Source organism: Nomia melanderi, chromosome 13 (assembly GCF_051020985.1).
Source record: "Nomia melanderi isolate GNS246 chromosome 13, iyNomMela1, whole genome shotgun sequence".
NCBI lineage: Eukaryota > Metazoa > Arthropoda > Insecta > Hymenoptera > Halictidae > Nomia > Nomia melanderi.
In genome coordinates, this window is record NC_135011.1 from 9,638,936 (window position 1) to 9,659,063 (window position 20,128).

The window sequence follows — 20,128 nt, forward strand, 5'->3', positions numbered from 1 at the left end:
ATGCCACGGGATAAACAACAAGAAGTCTATTGCATTTTTCATCAAGTGAATATTTATTTACTCTAAACAGTACTTTACTATTTATAATTTTCTGTTTATGTAGGTATGTTTCTTTTATCCGTATGACTATCTTTGTATATTATATGTATTTAATGCACCTTTACCATACAATAATAACAGTATTGCTACTAGTAATAATAATAATTACGCTGAAGGAGATGTCAAGCAATCGTAAATCGTAAGTGTTCAAGATTACCAGCTATCTGTGTTGGGTGAAATTATTTTATTTTCAACATCGAAAATGAAACCTATATTATAACTTTCTTCGACGGTTTTCATACGAAAGGTTCAATTTTGTCTCAGATCCTTAATTTTCAAACTTAACTAAAAAATGTTCACACAAATTAGTGTATGAATGATAAAGGGTAATGTCAACATTTGTTGGAAAGTATTGCTTCCTCGCAAAAGCATTACATTATATTAACTTATATTATGTACTTATATTTATATTAACAAAATACATGTAGAAGTTAAAATTTGTTGGAAAGCGTTGCTTTCTTAAAATACATAGTATACGAAAACCGTAGATTCTGGACCGCGGAACAAGTTTGTCGCAATTTGGAAATTGACAACATAGGCGAATTCCTCGGCTCCTTTCTTTCACGGCATGTCTCATACACGTGTATCAACATCGTGGACCCCTCCTCTTTCACAAAACTATCACCACCTGAAGATCATCTTCCTGAGTAAAAGCCGCGTGCTAACCGAGTGTGGGCACAGACAGCATCATGAGCTTGGTGAGTACGAAACTACTCATTCACTGTACTTCTCCTACGATAAGTTTCTCTATTTTCACTATCGCCTCGGGTTTTCTCTCGTACTATCTTCGTGCACGTATACTAACAACGAGGGATTTATCACGTGTTTGTGACAGTGAATCGAATCGCGCATTAACGCTAAGTGAAAAGTGTCGATCGTTGATTCCCTACATGACAAGTGAAAATACATATTAAACAATTTTTACCTGGTTACATTGTTGTACAACAATGATATGACAATTCCAGATATATCACTGTATACTAAGAGAGTCAGTACTTTCAGGTTTTTGAAGAATTTCATTGAATTTATCTTATCCCTTTTCAATTCATAAAATAAATTCAATGAAATCCTTTAAAAAACCGGAAAGTATTTCAAGTTATGTCATTATATCTGCGAGAAAGCAGAACGGTAAAAGTGATTTATTTTACACGCCGTAAGTTTCGAAGTATGTTTATGGGAAACATGTTCCCCTTGAAAGAAGCGAATATATATATATATATTATGTCGGCCCGGTGGTAATCGAAAGTTAGTTTTACCGTGCGACTCGATGCTGGAAAAATTCAGATTTCTACTCAGAAGAAGTTCCCGATGAGCATTCTGTGCAGCCGACTTTCTTCTCCCGTATTTGTGTGTTCCGCGATTCAGATATTTCCGAGTGTGCATATACGTGGCACTTCCTGCAGTGTATAATTCATAGCCTTGAACTTAACGCTGTCACACTGTTCGAAATAAGATAATCAGTGAAATCTTTATAGGTCGGTACACGCCTTATGAATCAAAAGCTGAAATTACCAATTTTCATTAAGATCGTATCGTGTAATAGGTTTTCTCCTGATTCATAATTAACACTTTCAACGATAATTGTTTACGGCCTCTTTTTCGCGAACATCATCATTTGAGTTTGTTCCATAAAAAGCAAAATCGTCAGTCCCTTCGATTCATGATGGATATCAAATTTTTCTATGTCTGCGTTGTCTTCGCTGACAAAATGAAACATAATACTAATTGTAAATCAATATCGATCGATTTTTAATCCAACGATTTACGCGTATAAACATTCCCTTTAAACTGTCCCTCGATTCCTTATTGCTTTTAGTTTCACTACTCGACGACGGACATTCTTTTATCATTAAAAACTTTCCTTCGGCCATCACGCTGCGTTCTTCCTCCAACACCGGTCTTCCGTTTTCCTATACCATTTCCTTAACTGAGAATACAAATGTGCGTGGCCTAAAATATTGGAAATAATTTTATACTCGAGTGTTTTTGAATGAGTGGTATAAACTTGTAGAAAATGAATCTTCATGAAAAAGTAAGTCAAAATCTCATTTCAAAATAAATCGATCTCATTTGACTTTGTGCTTAAAGGGGAATGAGTAAGCAAATAACAGACACGTTATCCAAACCCTATTCAATAACGTATGTACTTGGCCAAAATTCAGTCTCAAATTTTTATACATAGATTACAAAAAACTATTATTTACAGTATCTATTAGATTGATGCAAAAAGGTTGACATTTTTTAATAATAAATAAAAAGAAGAGTTTTTCAAATATTATTATTTACTTAAACTATTGGCAAGTTTTAATATTGATTTATTCGAAAACAAAGCTTCATACGAAAAGATATCAATCTACGTTTTCATTCATTCTTTTATGCAGTCATATTTCTTCAGATAAGAGAAACGTGTAATTGAGAAATCAAGATTCACGTTCATTAAATTATAGCAAAGAGAAAAAAATGTATCGATCGTAAGATAGATCAGTTTTGGTAATGGCCACGGATTCCTCGGGCGCAGCACGCTGCCCGGGTTCGCGATTTCATTAACCTATTTATTATGTGGTACAAGAGCGAGTACGGCAATTAGTTGAACGCGCTTTAATTGAAATTCGAATTCGTTTCACGCACCGAGCGTTGACTGCCCCATAACACGCGAATCGCCCAAATTCGAAACCATTTGTGTCGGCCGTGAAAGATTAGCGAATTTCATGCGACGCGGCGCTAGCTTTCGCGCAGTTAATGGACCGCGACACGAGATACAGATACTATTAATTTATCCGTGAACACGTACACGCGTGGAAACTTAATATTACACTGCGGTCGAGGCTGTGGCTTCTTTTCTATCCTTCGACAATGTCGATTGCGATCGTCCTTTTGCAAAGGGTCGTGGAAAAGTCTTTCATTGACCGCATACAGTTCGTTGTCTCTCTCTGTTCCTTCGAATCTTTCACTTTGTGGCATGAAAATGAAATCAGTTCAGGCGATAGGAGTATGGATTTCAAGTAAAACGCGAGTGTGCAGTTTTTTTCGAAAGTGCAGTCTCGTTTTCACTAGTGAACGCGTTGATCAAAATATAATATCGGTTACTCACGCTATTGGCTATAGAAGTAGCTGCAGTGTTATAGTTAATTAGTTTATTATGCTTGTGAAAATGAAGGTGTTAAATTTTCTATAAAAAAAATAATATTTATACTAGTTAATTTGAATTATAATGACAAAAATAACTTGGAGAACCAACGAGGTAAATTTTATGTCATTTATTAAATACTTCGAAAAGAAAATGCACTAGTTAAAATTAAATATTTCAATATGTCGGACATCGGCAACATTTTTCAGTATTAAGCACAGATAATAAACAAAACTGTAGAATCTCATTTTTCAATTATAGAATATTAGAATTATTTAAGTTTTTATTGGTGCAGACTAACATTAAAACTAAAATTATGTTACCCAATGCTCTTTAACTTTTCAAAACAATTAACTTGGAGCAATGTCCGTTGGATCTGTTCATTTTCATTGATCCCGCCGCGAAGGACGTGGGTCGTTTAAAAAGTGGACATGTGCCAGTTTCTTCCGTTTTAATTCATAGTCCACGTTTAGGATGTGTCCCATCGCATTCGTGTCCCTCGCGTGACCGCAGTCCGGGAGAAAGTAATTACCAAAACAATTTATGACGAGGCTCGAATTGGGTGTGGATACGCGATGTGTCTCCTCCGGTGATAAGTTCGTTGAACCTTAAGCAGGTGGCATCTTTTTAGAGGTGGCCGGAGAAAGAAAGTTCTCCCCATGTTCGGCGATGACGTATGATCCAATCTTAAAGGGAGATCAGCCGCCTCTGATCGAGTCTAGTGCACATATTCAGAATTTATTATGAAATAATTAAGAATATGAAAAGAGGGGAAAGTACATTTACGAAGTGAATTATAGCATATAAATTGACTATTTAACTTTTCAACGTCTTCATTTCGATAAGCTTCGTAAGACTTTTTTGCCGATACCTTCTAATACACAGAAAATATTATTACCAATTTATTATTCACTAAAAACAAGGAGAAAGGAATAAGGCACAAAAAACTATATAATTAATAGAAATATCAGATACACACAAATTACTGTAAAACACCACGCGAGAAACGGAAGAAACGTGATTAAAAATAAATATGCGTTCAAGCACCTGAAGGTAGTAACAGTTTTCTCGACAGAAGTAATAAAAACATATGTGTAATACGTAACGACAGTTCACTTGCGGCTTACATTAGCAAAGATATCACATGTAACACATATAAAGTGTTAATTGAGCAGAAATATTAAACATTTTATAGTAAGATTATTCCCAATCGTACCTAAGATCATTTCATCCGCAACGAATCATGATCTTCACACTGATATTGACCCTCGAATAGCCCGAACGATCTTTCCCATGAGCGATTTTCTTCGATCACTTTCCATTGATCCGCCGATGAACCGAATCGATCATGAAAGACCTCCTTAAAGTTATACACCTTATCCAATAAATTGTACCGAATGAGGACGTTCCTTCGGACGTTCCTACGAACCTGTCATCCTCGACTTTCACTCGTCGCGTCGCCCGCGATACGATGCGTAGCACGGCGCGTTGCAATTTAATTGCATTTGACTCGATCTGATCATCTGCCTCGCCACCCCTATCCACGGGTGGCGGCTATGATGCATTATTCAACTCCAAGGACTCGTTGTATAATCGCGTACTTGGCGACACCGTCAAAACGCGCTTTCACGCGGCTGAATTTCCGCGTTTCTGTCTGAACCTGTTCGAAATATAAATGTACTCCTCCTCACCGACACGAAACTATCCTCCAACCACTGAGTTACGCAACCCTTACGTTCTGAACCGTACCACTTCGCACGGGAGTGTATATTTATTTTTTAGATACTCCAGTTTCAGAGGATCTCACGGGATCCTCTTATTTTTCGCTTCAAACATTTTGACATATCGCTGCAATGGAACCTAATTGCCCTGTTCTAGATCGCCTAGATCTCATATTATTAAGTTTTAATTAAAAAAGAAAAGAAGAGAGCAGGTGGCTGTTGCAGCGCGTTTCGTTATGATGTCTTCCTGTCTTGATATGGTTTGAAGGATCGGATTGGCAGTGTCTTTAGCTGAATCGCGAATCTAACGCAGAAGGTTGCACGCAGGGGGTTGCGGAGATTAAAAAGGTTCCGAAAATAACTGATTGAAACTATTCTATATCGGTTCCGACTGAAACAGTTATAGAGAACTGAAATAAAGTCATAATTGTTATTCGGTATATTAGTTTCAGTTCAGCTTTATCAGAACTAGTATTTCATCCCAAACATGAAAATCCTCATACTGAATTTTATGAATTGTCTCGATATTGTTCGGAACATAACGAGATAAAGAGCCTTTCGTATATGCTACATATTTTATATTTCGCTAAAACAAAATTGTCTAATGTATTTTGAGAATGCGTAGAATTTTAAAACATTCCTTGGAATTCAAAATGTTTAACACTAAAACACAAGAACCGAAGCCGACAACATAACGGTTTTCAACCCTTGGCCGCACGTGGTAAGTTTAATATCGGGCTCGATCTCGTCGCACCCGATCGAAGGCACGACAAGTTCAGGAGCGTGCACATCCTCGACATACTGCCGAGTGAAAGTACCGCCTTCTGCCTGCGGCGTATACAACCTCTCTTCTCCGCGTCGTTCGCCTCCTACCGTGCGGAGACCGGGATGGTATCTCTCTCACGGTATTTTGTGTCCAATCGTAGCTGACTGATCATTAACCGCTCGGACTGTCGGCAGTCTTAATTTCACGAATCGCGGCGAGATAGATACTCGTTGCTAGTCCGATGTCTTCAATTATCCCACACCTGATTATTACCTTGTTGGCCAGCCGAAAATGTTACACTCAAAGTTGCAGCCGACGATACAATGTGCGTTGCGTGTTGCTATCGATGAACGTGCATGTTGCACTGTGTAATTTCAGATCGCCGATAATATTTTCAGTGATTTTGCAGCTGCCGATCGAATTGCTACGCGTTGCAGTAGTTGAACGTTTATGGTGCACCGTGTAATTTTAGATTGTAGATAACAGGTTGGTGGTGGTTTTCTCTGAGTTTTTTTCTGTTTAAGAAATTTGAAAGGTTTTTTGGGAACGTTTCATTAGTAATTGAGGATTCTTTGATACGTTTTTTATTAATAATGACAATTATAATTGTGAATTATCAAAACGTTTTACATATGTAATAATTTGTTTTAGAATTGTTATTTAAAGAAAATTTATAGGATTATTTTCCTTAAACAAATATGGAACGCAAATAGAATGACATATGTATGTTTTGTACCGTTACAAATATTGAAATATGCGTAAGTAATCAATAGTACAAGCGTTACGTATTAATTTCATTTATTTTACTTACTTCGATATTTTTCCAAAGTATATAGTCCATAAATATATGTAAGTATTTACTATTCCGTTAATTCTACTTTTACGTGTGCCCATATTACTCACACATACAAATAATTCTCGATTTTATTAATGCAGTATATTTTAGTTTGGCAATAACCGGCGTAATAAATTTCTAGTAATAAACTCTAAAGTGTTGTAATAATCGACTCAACTTTATCAGCTAAATTAACTACGACAATATTGGAATATTTTTCTTACTCCAGAAAACGCATTTCTAGAAACGCATCTCCTTATTTTTTTAATTGTAAGTGACTTTCACGCGTTCATGTTATAATTATTTTATTAAAGTATAAATCCAAGTAGAACAGAACTAAATGTTAGCATTAAATTAATCTAAACTCACCTTCCCATAGACGTCATAGTCACACACCAATTTACTGGATACTTTTCAGTTTATTTTAATAAAAGAAACGCATTGAAAACAATGATGTTAACAAGTTATTGCATTCTCATATTTTAGATTTATTTTCAAAAAAATTAATGGAATGATATCGTACTTCAAATTTCAGGCGAAGTCAACGATTTTCTTCGCTAAACCTTGCCCTTCCATCACAAACATTTTTCTTACGCGTGTTATGTAAAATAGCATTTAATAACTTCATCTGTTCAACAGTGATAATAAATGTTTCATTATCATATCACACGAAACAAGAAAGCAGAAAATTGAAGCAGTAAAAACGAAGAAATTCTGTTCGTTTCGCGGGCAACACGGATTTTTCCTCAGCTGATGTAAGAACGTTCCCTACTCTTTCTCCTCGATGTCCGCATCGAATTTTTGGACCAACTTTCTCATCTCGCCGTTCGCGGTAGCAAAAGTGAATGAAAATTATTCTAACGGGTTTCGGAAACCAGTTTCCGGTTATTGCCAAATTGAAGGCAACGGTTTGTTCCGCTGTTTCGTCAATAAGAAATGTACATATGTAGATATTTACTTACACTGCTAGTGAAACCCGTTGATCCGAGATACAAGTCCTTAATACGTTTGAATACTATGGAGGTCACGGGTGACGCCCAACCAGATCAAATCACTAGAATTCACTCAATTAAGCGACGACTATTTGAAAACATTTCTACATCATAAATAATATTACCTAGTGCGTTGACATTCAACAAGATAAACGCACAATAACAATAACATAATTCAGTCCAATAATTCAATATTATATCTGTTTTCATGTCGTGTATTTTGCTGCGTGAAATTGCGCGGCATTCAACGTGTTAATAAACTCGCTGTTCTCTAATTTTTTTAATACAATGAAACACGTGTAATTGAATCGTTTGTGGCGGATACAATAAAAATCCGGTTAAAAGAAATCCAGGTGTAATTATAAGAATGAGATACCGATTGTGTGAGATTCTCGTCGGGCAAGTATCGCACGATACCTATAGAAAATGATTTTCGTAAGTGGAGCTTGTCTGGCTCACTCTGATTACTATTGCGTGATAATTAATCCAATCGGTCAGCGAATCGCTTGATGCTTAATTAACACGTATTTCTCGTTAACAACATATTAAGGGTACAAGATCTCATCACAACGTGACGCAATGGAATAAATTTCTTTTTTGTCTTCGATCGCGGACTGGCGAGATAACGCTTTCGGTGTCAAGAATATCAGATTCCGGAAGCCCATTATTTCACCGTCTCCCGCTCGATTAAGACCATGACGCTTAGTTAACCGGCCGGTTCTTTCGTGTAGATCGGCCGCTTGTACCATTATGCCAGAGAAAAGCGCATGAAATTTATCTGGAATCGTGATAATAAGTATAGAACGATTTCACTGTGGAGGCTTGTACTCTCGTACTTTCATCGTGGAAGAATGGAAACTTGGAATTATTTATAGAAATACTGTTTTATTGGTTTTAAGTGTTACAACGTAAGCTAATTGGGAGATACAGCGATTAGTTTAAATTATTTCAATGGTGCTCCAACATTTCCATAGCTTATGATTATAATTCATTATTTTAACGACTTAATACATCTACACTTGAATATTTATATTCTTTAAATGGGTAGATTTGTTTGTCCTCAAATATTTATTAGTACGAAAGTTTATACATTATATTTACTGTCATTAACAGAATTCAAATATAATTTTGTTTGAATTATACAAATATAAGTGTCACTTCATTCTTTCGTGTCTACATTAAATATTATTTTACTATTATCAATTGTGGTGCTTCAGAATGAACGCAAGCATAGAGTGAGCGTGAACTTTCTTTCTTTTTCTAATGAATTATAAACAATGAAACTATTTGCGGAGTAGTAGTTGTGAAAGAAATCCTAGTGCGAGAGATTAAGCATCAAAGAAACGAAGTAGAATGTACTCTTGAATTTTCCAACACCGTTTGACAAATATGGAGCAAGTTTACTGCTAGGTTTATGAATACTCTCGTGCCAGAGTAGAAACTGAGAACTGCCTCTGACATTATGTTTGATTGCTCGGTAATGTTACCATTTTATATTTTACTACGTGGTAATTTGGCAACGTTCGCTTTTTACTGATACATACCTCGTTCTCCATTCGCATTGGTCTAAGAATGACGACCTATTATTTTCCCATGTGTCATTGTTATTTTCTAATCGAAAAGCTGTCCGCTCGTAGCGGAGAAATTCTCACCGGTTCCATTTATATGCTGGAAAACGACGGGTCGGAGAATTGTCTTCTGGAAAATCGGCTTTTAGAAAGCCGATTGTCAATGAGAAGGTCAGTCACGTACACTCTGATAAAATGACTCGCAGGAATTCTCATTCAACTTTGTTTCTCGGAATCTTAAGCGACTCCTTTCATTCACAAACCTTACTTACCACTATAATTATTGAGTTCAATCAACTAACTATAAAAATTCTAATCTTACTATTTTATTAATAACAAAATATTAATTAACACCAGAATTTTCGGGTATTCATTAAAACTATTTTTCGAAGATTCTGCTGACGTTCAATTAATTTTCAAAATAATTTCGGAAATTTTGTTGCAGTAATTGTAAAATAATAAAATTACTATCTGCCATTTCCACTTGGTACGTTACAGTCCCTGATCAAAAATTTAGTTTTATTATTAATTTAAACAATTAGCACACATAGTTTTTAACATTTCTCATTGTAATCGTAGTATTGGAAGTTCGAAAGATAATTTAGTAAGAATCTTTTTATCGTAATGTTAAGATCGAGAGTTAAGCAAAGAAATTAAGCTTGAGTTATAAAAAATTAATATGGAGAAACGAGCCGACATAAATATCGGATTTAATTAAAAGACATTCATTGTTGATCTTCTCAAAGATGGCATCTATGGTGACCCTAATTTTTTCATCAAGTACTGTAATATTAAGTTAATGTTGAAAATAAGACTATTTTTTGAATTAGAGATTCACTATTTTGCTCCACTGTGCTTCTAGCTAAATTTCGCGAGCCAAATTTCTTTTTCAATGTCATCTAATTTATCATCTACAAATGTGTAATGGATGACACGTGACAACCGATCAATGAATAAAACCGATCCCCAAAAGTGTCGCTTCTGTTGAAAGTGCAAACGAGCTGGAATCGGCTTGACACACTCGCGTCTTGTTTTTTTCGGTGTCCACCGAATGTTTTAACGAGATGCTGGACCAAAGAAGAAGACTAAGATGTTCACACGATTATTCGGTGGTTTAGAAAGTTCGCGAAGATATATAGCCACTACTTTAGGCGGGTGTCTACCTTCTCCCACCACGTTCAACCACGGAAACACTCCAAAACTGTACGACTATAAAAAGAGGAATTTGACACTTAATGAGACCTCTTGTATAATCATTGTACTCGTGAATGCCGGAACAGCTTTTCACTGAATTTCGTTAATAGACCATGGATAATGGTGGACGATTTGCGTAATTTGATGGGAGCAAATGCCTAATAAATTGCACGACCATTTGTTACGCAAAACTGCTTCAGATGAATAATGCACGATATGAACTTTTGTTTGCAATGTATGCTCACTCTAGAAAATATTATGAAGAATGTAAGCCTGCGGAAATTTGTACAGATCTGGAGGACATTTATTTATGTGTTTAGACGTAATGAATCAGAAACAATGACAGTAACTATTGGGTAGTGAATTTTATAAATTAATACTAAACCTTAATGTGCATAACATCTTTTATTCCATTTTCTTATTCCAAAGAAATCTGCGATACATAAGATGCGAAAGAAAACTTTTCAAGATTTGATACTTAAAATGTATCTGCATTATTCTTTTTTTCCCGGTGTTGCAATTTTCGTATGCAATTCATTTAACCCTCATATTTTATTCATATAGAAACCACATCTACACACTTTATATAAAACGGCAACAAAGTAAACATCAAATTACAGGAACGTATTTACGCACGGTATATAAAACATGATCGTAGACTGATCTAAAAGCTTGCACAACATGATACTTAGATATCCTTATCGAGTCAAATTAAGAAAACAGTTACACGAAACAATAACCATATCCGAATAATCCTGCACCTGTATACATTTCACCGACATTTATGTAAAACAAAGGCAGCAATAGTGTCGTCACATGACGGTAAATATTGGGCGTGGGAAAATACAATCACAGAGTCTAACAGATCCCATGAAAACGGACCTGGCATCCGAATCATAAAATAAGTAACAGGTGTTCCTTGCGCAAACCTTTAAAGTAACATCATAGCGTCAATTTTTCATTGTCCGCATCCACGTTTTAACATTCATCCGCGTCGCTTTGTTGGATTACGGTTAGGTCTTCTACGCGGAACTTTCTTTGTAAATGCCAGAGGCAGCTCATTTCGCGGGCCACCGCCTGGTTTACCATTTTTCCGTCGGCCGGGTTCGACACTTAACTCGTTAAATATATGAGAGGACCCGGTGTTTTCTCTTGACTCTGCGATGACGCTCGTTGTCGTTGTCGTCAGAGACAGAAGGCGTACTTTATTCTTAGCCCGTCGGCATTCCATCGCTGCCAGGGAAAACGAAAATCGCTTTTCCTTTTCGACCATAGAGACTTTAACGACCGATGTGAAAGTTCGTGCCTTGTAATAACGCTGAGGTAATATCCACCTTAACAGAAGGGAACTTACGACCTCTGAAGGCGCGGTCGCCGCCGCGAATGATCCGTTTCTCAGCTGGAACGATATTTTCTCCTGATTCGGAGCAACGCATTTTTAACTGAGAAACAATTATTCTTGTCCCTTAATCTTTTTTCAGTGAAAATTAATTCGATAATTTGGTAGTGAGTACAATGGGCTGTGTATTTCATGAAATTAATAATTCTGAAGGTTTATAACTCGTTCGAAATTTAGAACAATTTTTTCTTTTGGTTCGAAGCTCTGCACTTTTGATCAAAAAAGAATAATGATAATTCTCTACGATGCATTGTGAATACTGTTCCTTTTTTTACTAAAAATTAACCTGATAATTTGATGGCGGATACAATGTGCAGCGTAAAATTAATAATTCTGGAGGTTTCGTTTATAGAACCTAATTATAACTGATTGAAGATGTACAATCGTTTAATTTATATTTACAATTAGTATTATAGTTTACTAAAAGCTTCAAATTTTCACTCGTATTTATTAATGTGTATTAGAAATTTAAACTGTATTTTAAAATGTGTATTTAATATATATAAAACTGTGTATTTAAAATGTAAACATAATTATTATAATTTATTTAAACTACATTCTCTTTTATTCTGAAAAAATCAAAATAATTGTATTTACAATTATTAAGTTATTGTATTTATAAGATAAAAATTGTGTTTGGAAGTGGTATAATCTATTAGGATGCTATTGTTTCAGTTTGTTAGCACGTATTTAATGCGAACGTGAAAGATTACATAATTTTGTTTGCAGTCTTTGTTCCTTTATTTATTTGTTACAAAAGAATAGTTATGCATTATAACACAATGACGAGTCAAGAAGTTATTGCATAACTTGTCCTGCCTGACACGGTTCAGTTTAGTAGACTGTTTTGTGTTGGAAACTGCAATGACAGACGCCATGTATAGGGGGATTCATATATTCACACGACTCTGCATGAAAGGGAAATTAGAAACTACTTTTGTTCGTGAAGATGGTTTGGTATACTGACAGATCATTTATTAGTTTACTGACATAAATTAATTATGAATAATTTAAGATTGTATAATAGAAATACCATTTTTTAAAAGATAATGAAAAATTTCAATAACTAATGTTTATTATTAAGCAATTTATTTAAATAATATTTCTTTCTTGATAATATTACTTCAGACATGGTCTCCGCGTCTTACAATATTATCTGTGCTTGCTATTGATTAAATAATTACCGAAATTTACATAATTTGATCGTATATATTTCATTAATGTGGACAACTTTCTCCGTAAGTTATTGATTGCTTTTTTTCAATATGCAAATTATTGTCTGCATAGTTAAGAAATACATTATTTATGGACCACGGTATGAGTCATATTCACATACTTTCATATATTAACATGTTTCTACTATATTACTGTCATCTTCTGTCTTAAATATCTGACGTTCCTATTGAAAGCGTTCATTGTTAAATTTTTCTTTTCTAATAAACTTAGAAAACTAATTGAAAAATAAATCTTAGACCATTTTGACAAAAATTTCGTATTAATATAATAGTAATGTAGCTGTTAAAATTGTATAACAACATAAATGAACATAATAGATTCTATTTATTTCACGAGTCTCTAAAATTGATGCAATGATGACTGATTTTGCTTTTATGTTACAGGTAACACTAGTACTCCTATTGGTGACCGCATCAATAACCCTGACAAGATCTCAAGAAACCGAGATCTCTGCCACGGGTTTAGATCCTACGCAACCACCCATTAAATTGGATAAAAATCTCCGTCGAGCGCTTCTAAAAGCTCTAAGCGACTTAGAAGCTGAATCGGCGGAGCAACAAAAGAGCGAAAAGGAATTTATTCCCCAAACAGAACCCAACTTCGACGGTGTTGCGAAGAAAAACTTGAACAATGGCTTGGATGTGCAGAAAACTATGTTCTCCTTCCAGAGCTTTCCGAGGGACGAGGAGATGCCAACAGAGGACAAGCTCCAAAATTCGAGTTTCATCGAAGCTGTCCGTTATGTGACGCTGAAGACACCAATGATGAACATCGAAAGGGCGACGCAAGAGGAGTCCAGAAGCTTTCACGTCCAGAATGTGATCCTCCCCGAGAAAAGTGTCACGTTCGGAACCAAAATAGAAGCCACGGCGGAGCAGAGAGAGAACCAGAGTCCCCAGGCTCCTGCCAATACTTTCTCCGTGAGCAAAGTCGAAAGTTTGACGTTGAAGCCGGCCACGGAAGTCTCGGAAAGCCTCGCAGGAAGTGCCACTAACGGCATTGCATCGGCAAACGCTTTGGTTGCGCAAAAATCAATTGAGCCTGTTCCTACGACGCAGTCTAGCAACAATGTCACCGCGGTCGACGAGTCCAAAGACAAAACCGAGGAAGTGAAGATCTTTCAAGCTCCACTGGTAGCAGCGTTCACAGTCCAGCAGGATGAACAAGGCGTGCCAAAAAGTGTTGTCCCAATCTTTAGATCCCCTGGAGATACTCAAGCGTTGACGCTACAGGAACAGTTGGAATTCAAGCAGAAACTCTTGGAGAAGCAATTAGTGGAGCTACAGCAGCAACAGATTCAGCAGACGCAGTTCTTGGTTAGACAACAGCAACTGTACGAGCAGCAACTCAGACAGAAACAAGAGCAGCAGTATTATCTACAGGAACAAGCTAGACTGAAGCAGTTGGAAGAGCAGACCAAGCTTAAACGACTCGAGGAGCAAAGATACAAGCAATTGGAAGAGCAACGGTTAAAGCAGCTTGAGGAGCAACGAGCTCATAGGTTCCAATCGCAACGGCCAGTTCCGCAGAAGCAATTTTTCTTCGAACAAAACAACAATCTGTTGTCTTTCCAAGTACCTGAACAAAATGTTCACCTTCAACCCAGCGTGGCTTTAGAAGTACCTAGTGTTGCGACGCCTCCACCTTTCCAACCAGCCTTCCAAGACCCACGTTTCCAACCGTTCCGTCAGCAGCAACAGCATTTCCAACAGCAGACTCAACAACTGCAGCAGCCTCAACAATTACAGCAACTGCAACAACCTCAACAGTTGCAGACGTTGCATCAAACTCATCATTTGCAACAGCCGCAACAGCTGCAGCAACTGCATCAGCCTCAACAGCTACAACAGCAGCATCAACAGAGACTACAGCAAAGCTTCCCTGGCTTCTCCAATGATTTCCAATCCTCGCTGCCTTCGACGACCAGATTTAATAGGCAAGAAGCTTTCAACTCGGTCGGTAATTTTGGATTCAACGCGGACCACAAAACCACGTCCAGCAGAAACAACTTCGGGTTCAGCGTGCCGCAGAGAACTCCTGCGAATTTCTATAATCCTTACGTGCAGTACAGGCAGACCAAGCCAGCGACGCCTGCTAAACAGATACAGCATCTTTTGTATCAGTCCGGTATAGCTACTGACCTGGGTAGCGTCCAAGGAACCGGCAACCACGAGGACCTGAATATTGTTTCCAAAGTGTTGGCGTTGAACGTGGGCCACCTACCGAACAAGAATCACCAATTCAAGACGAACCCGAGTGTCTCGTTCGGAAAACCATCCGCGTGAAGGTAGAAGCGGAACCGGAGCTAGACGAGTCATGTAAATCACTGCAGGACGATATTAGTCAGGTGAAATCGAGCTCTCACTTTTTCGTTCTTCGCTCCTTTATTCGTTTCCCCTCGTCTGAGGTGTCCGGCGTGTCCTTCGCGCGGATAAACGTATAGAAATGACTTACGATATTAATAGAAGACGCTCAAAGATTCATCAACTCGTATTTATGTTTTATGATTAATGTAGATTTACAAGGTTAAATTCTATCTTTCTGATTAGCAGTAGTCGTAATGCGGTATCGGTGTCATTTGTAATCGTGTAGGGTGATTAACCCACTTTAAAACCATTTTGTGAGAATTTATTATACATATACAAATGTCAGTGTAAACGTTTTCTTTTTCTCAATTTCGTTATTGAAAGTGTCGCATAATGTTCCGTATAATTGCTTTTTTAATTCGTTTAATTAATTGGGTTTCATTGCTCAATCAGGAAGTCAATCATTATACGATTAGTTTAAATATGTTAATTCTTTATCAAATTCAATATTTTTTTCGTTAAGAACATATACTCCTTTACTTATATTCATCGATGCTGAGATGAAATCATATTATCAGATAGTAGAACTTTCCTGATTAAGCCTTGTTACATGTATTAATTATATTTCACTTAAATATCTTGTTTCTCCTAACAATGAAATGTTCAATCTCATTCATATTTATATGCATTCAAAATCACTTGAACGTTCCGTGACTTGAAAACATTTAATAAACGCGAATATCATTTGCTCATTGTCGAATAAAATATAATTTTATCGTACTATTGAAAAATTGATATATACGATTGTTCTTTTTAAACATTAAAAAGGAATGAAATTATTTCGATAAATATGATCGTGATAAAAATAGTAAGGCAAAAATTGAAATACAATTTAAGAAATACATAAACAGCTAATATTAAAAAAACGTTTACATCGATCACTCAAAAAAATTCCTTACAAGATGGCGGGTTACAGAGTCAGTGAAACAACTCGACCACTAAATGAAGACACAGGAGAAATATCTAATTTCTTCTGATTAGTAATTCAATTACCAGTTGTATTATAAATTCGTATCCATAATCGCGATCATGGAAGCCTAAACGGCTGCCCGTTACGCCTGGGGAACTTAATGCGGTGTAATTGAATTTGTGAGCCGGCAGCCGCGAACAATTCCAAGTGAAATCGAACTGGAATCATCGCATAACTCTTGTCAGTAAAATTTGCGTTCCATCGTGCGTGGGATCGGGACAATTCCCGAAGAAAAACAACTTTCCACGTAGCCTTTGTAATAAGGAACTCCTTAAGAGGTCATAATAACATTAATTACGATCCAGAGCAGTTTGAGCCGGGATTCACTGTTTGCACCAGGCTCAGTCGTCGAATTACGTAACCCTGAATCATATTGCAAAAGAGACTCTGTATATAATCGCACGATCCTTGTTTCCTAATTTCAATCTCGCTTTCTTTTCTTCGTTTCTTATTACATAGATACTTGTTATCCATGGTACTGAACGTGACCAGTCATGGGGAACCAACTTGCAATATAATCTTAGATTGTGAATTGTGTTTCAGGACTAACTGATACTGATTCTAATTTGGATTAATTATGTCGGTAATTCTATTAGAAAAAATAGAAGATACACGTAATAAAGATATTATAACGTGTTTAGATACGATCATAGAAATTAGAACGAAAACATTAAGCAAACAGATGACGAGGTGCGTGATAAAAGGCTATATTGGATCCTGTGAAAGTTAATAACCCTTTTTTCTTCAAATATATATATATATATATACTTATAGTCTGTTTTGAGAAAGTTTGAATATAAAGGTGATTTATAAACTGTGGTATATAAACTTGAAACGTTACTTCACTAATTAAATGAAAATTCACTTGTTATTTTAGAGAAGACATCTATAAATGTTCATTGGAGATTTATTTCAATTTTATTTAGCAAATTAACAGAGTCTCGAATACACAAATAAACAATTCGTCGTTATTTAACAAATAAATTTATTTCTTAATAAGTCAAAATCTTGCTATAACACAATTCTACTCTTTAAGCATCCTTTTATATTTTGTACGATTTTTAACAAACAACATATATAGAAAATATGTTATATTTAAACCAGTTCCCACTTGGTTAACCCCTTGCCCTATGATTTCTTCCACAATTGTACTTGATGGAACTACGTCGTTAAAAAAAAAATCCGATGCTTATTCTGTGCCTACGTTCACTCTAAAAATTAAAAATTGATAGTAACCAAGTAATATTTCCTTTACATGAAAAATAAATAACATTTAGATTTGTCGAATTCAGTTGAAAATAGTCATCACTAGTCTGACATTATAGATGTCAGGGTTAAATTCTAGATCATATCTAGACATGATATTATAGATGAAAGAGTTAAAATAGTCGACATACTATTCATTGGTTTTTACAACAACAAATCTTAAGTAATCAGTAACGGACTCTCTTAACGCTAGAACTACCCAGTAACCTAACTAACAAACCCATCTCAGATTTCTTCTTTCTCCAATTATCGAAAAGATAACAGACGGATTCCGTTTTCTTCCGAGAAAATCAATGAAAATCATTAATTTTTCATCATTAATGAGTAATAACTAGAGAAATTGATTTAACAATGCGCAAATTGGGTTGTAACTTAGTTGAAATCTCAATAGATGCACTCTTCGAGTTTCTCTATAAAAATTTCAAAATGTTAATTTAACTGCACGGTACTTTCAGTTTAGATACGATACCACTGAGTCTCACCCCAGCTGTTTCCGTAGTCCGACGGCAATCGGACATGAAATATTTTCGTACGAACAGACAACGACTCTCACACCTGCGGTCTACCTGTTCCGCGCGGACCAGCCTTGCCGTTGACCATTAATTATTTATCTAGATGTACTCTGTAGAACGAGGTAGCTACGGGACACCGCGGTGCGCCGCGAGGAATCCATCTCTCCACGGGATCAAGGGTCTCGCAAAATCGTGTATCCGGCCACGCTTCGGGATTGAAAATACCTCGCCGACTGTAAATAAACTTTCGCCGGTGAGGATGGCTCACAATGCCACCAAGGAAGACTTCTCGCGTGTGTACGCGCATGTCCTCAATTTCACAAACGTTTGGCATAGATTCGTGATTTCTCTCGGCGGTCGAATCTCGTCGAAGGGTAGTCGTAAATCGATATTCATAAAAAGACGCCTTTGAGATCGATTAAAATGTAAATTAATTTATGCGCTTCCGGGCTCTGAAACTGAATCCCAAACACACGCACACTGTTACGCGAGTTGCTGATAATTTGAGATTCAGGGAACGATGATTGTTCCCCTTTAATGGAAATTTGTTCTTTAACCCTTTGTTCTGAAAATTAAGTGGTACCTGCAATATTTTATACATGAGCTTTGCAGTCATTGAATATAGCAGTCTGTATCGTTGTGTGCAAAATAGTAATTTTTTCGTATAGTTAATGGTTAGGAAACAATGACAATGAATAGAAAATGTTTGATAAATGTTTAATAAATAAAACGGAAATGTTTAATGAATGCTTAACATGAGCGTTAACAATTTTCTTGGTACCATGATTTTCGTTTATAACTGAATATTAACGTTTATAGCCAATATTAACGTAATACTTTATGTGCTTTCTAGAATTGAAATTTTCTTGCTGTATCTTGAATTCCTTTTAATATAACTTATAATTTATTAAAGAGAGCAGAGGGTTAAGAATGAAATTCTAATACTTGCGGATATGTATAACAACGAAACAATAAGAAAGTATAGTAATAATATTGAAATAGAAATTGTTTTTTCTTCAATATGGTATTCACTTTATTTTTTGCAGACAATTTATGTATAGAAATTGTATCATGTTGTAATTAAAAAAAAATTAATGTAAAGCGTGCGTGGGACATATTTTAAGAAGAACTAAGAAAGTTGTATACAATAGCCACACACACACACACACACACACGCGCGCGCGATTCGTACATGATGTCGTGTTTAAATGTGCATTAAGACTTAAACTTACGTTACAAATTAATATAACATTAAGTAGGGTATGTAGGTAATACGTTAGATGTAATCGACGAGTTTTTTCTTGTAATTTATCTGACGCCAAACTGTATGACATATTGTAAAAATGTTAATATACTGTTTTAAAAAATAATGAATTCATTCTTTGGTTCTCTTCCTGTCTCTTCTTTATCTAATACTTTAAATTATATTTCTTAACGAAGTGAAGTAATGAATATAATTTTACTAACAAATTTATATTTTATGATAACTTTTAAACAGTTTAAATGAAGAATTCAAAAATGAAGATATTGTAACATTTCATTTTAGTAATATTAAGAACAAATATAAGTATCAAGTATTGTCAAAAAATATTTTGATTTATGGAAATTATTTCCACATTAAATTGTTAAAAAAACAACTAAATTGTGATCCGTTTGTTGATATTTTATTATTAAAAAATCAATGGGTAAAAAGAAATTCTATATAGTGAATGATAGTGTCACCTAGTAGTAAACTCTGTGCTATCAACTTGTTTGACCTTTGATAGATGGCACCAGTAATCTCATTGTGAAAATAAGATCGATCAGCAACAAGTGAAAATTACTGTTATCTCATAACATAAATTAAGAATCTACTGAATATGAAATCTATATTGAAAAATAAATATTTAATGATATATAATTAACTTTAATGAACACATTAGATTAATAACAATTAGTTATCACTTACATTTTGCTGCACCCAAATATATTCATTCCCTATTACTTATACTTGCAATACAATCATTTATCTGCATTATTCGTAATAAATACAGTATTATCATCGACGAGAAATAGGATAGACTGGACATCTTATGGG

At 35.6% G+C, this 20,128-nt stretch overlaps 1 protein-coding gene across 2 annotated transcripts; it reads left to right on the forward strand.

Annotated features, from left to right (window-relative positions):
- The first annotated feature begins 18 nt into the window (after positions 1-18).
- On the forward strand, positions 19-19,278 carry LOC116425605 (uncharacterized). Of its 2 annotated transcripts, XM_031973561.2 has the most exons (4): positions 19-103; positions 193-238; positions 588-797; positions 13,321-19,278. In XM_031973561.2, exons 3-4 carry the CDS (start codon positions 789-791, stop codon positions 15,220-15,222), a joined length of 1,911 nt encoding a protein of 636 aa, XP_031829421.1. In that variant the 5' UTR covers positions 19-103; positions 193-238; positions 588-788; the 3' UTR covers positions 15,223-19,278. The 2 variants fall into 2 exon arrangements, with proteins under 2 accessions (XP_031829421.1, XP_031829422.1); XM_031973562.2 differs by lacking the exons at positions 19-103; positions 193-238 and having other exon boundaries at positions 422-797.
- The last annotated feature ends 850 nt before the right edge of the window (positions 19,279-20,128 follow it).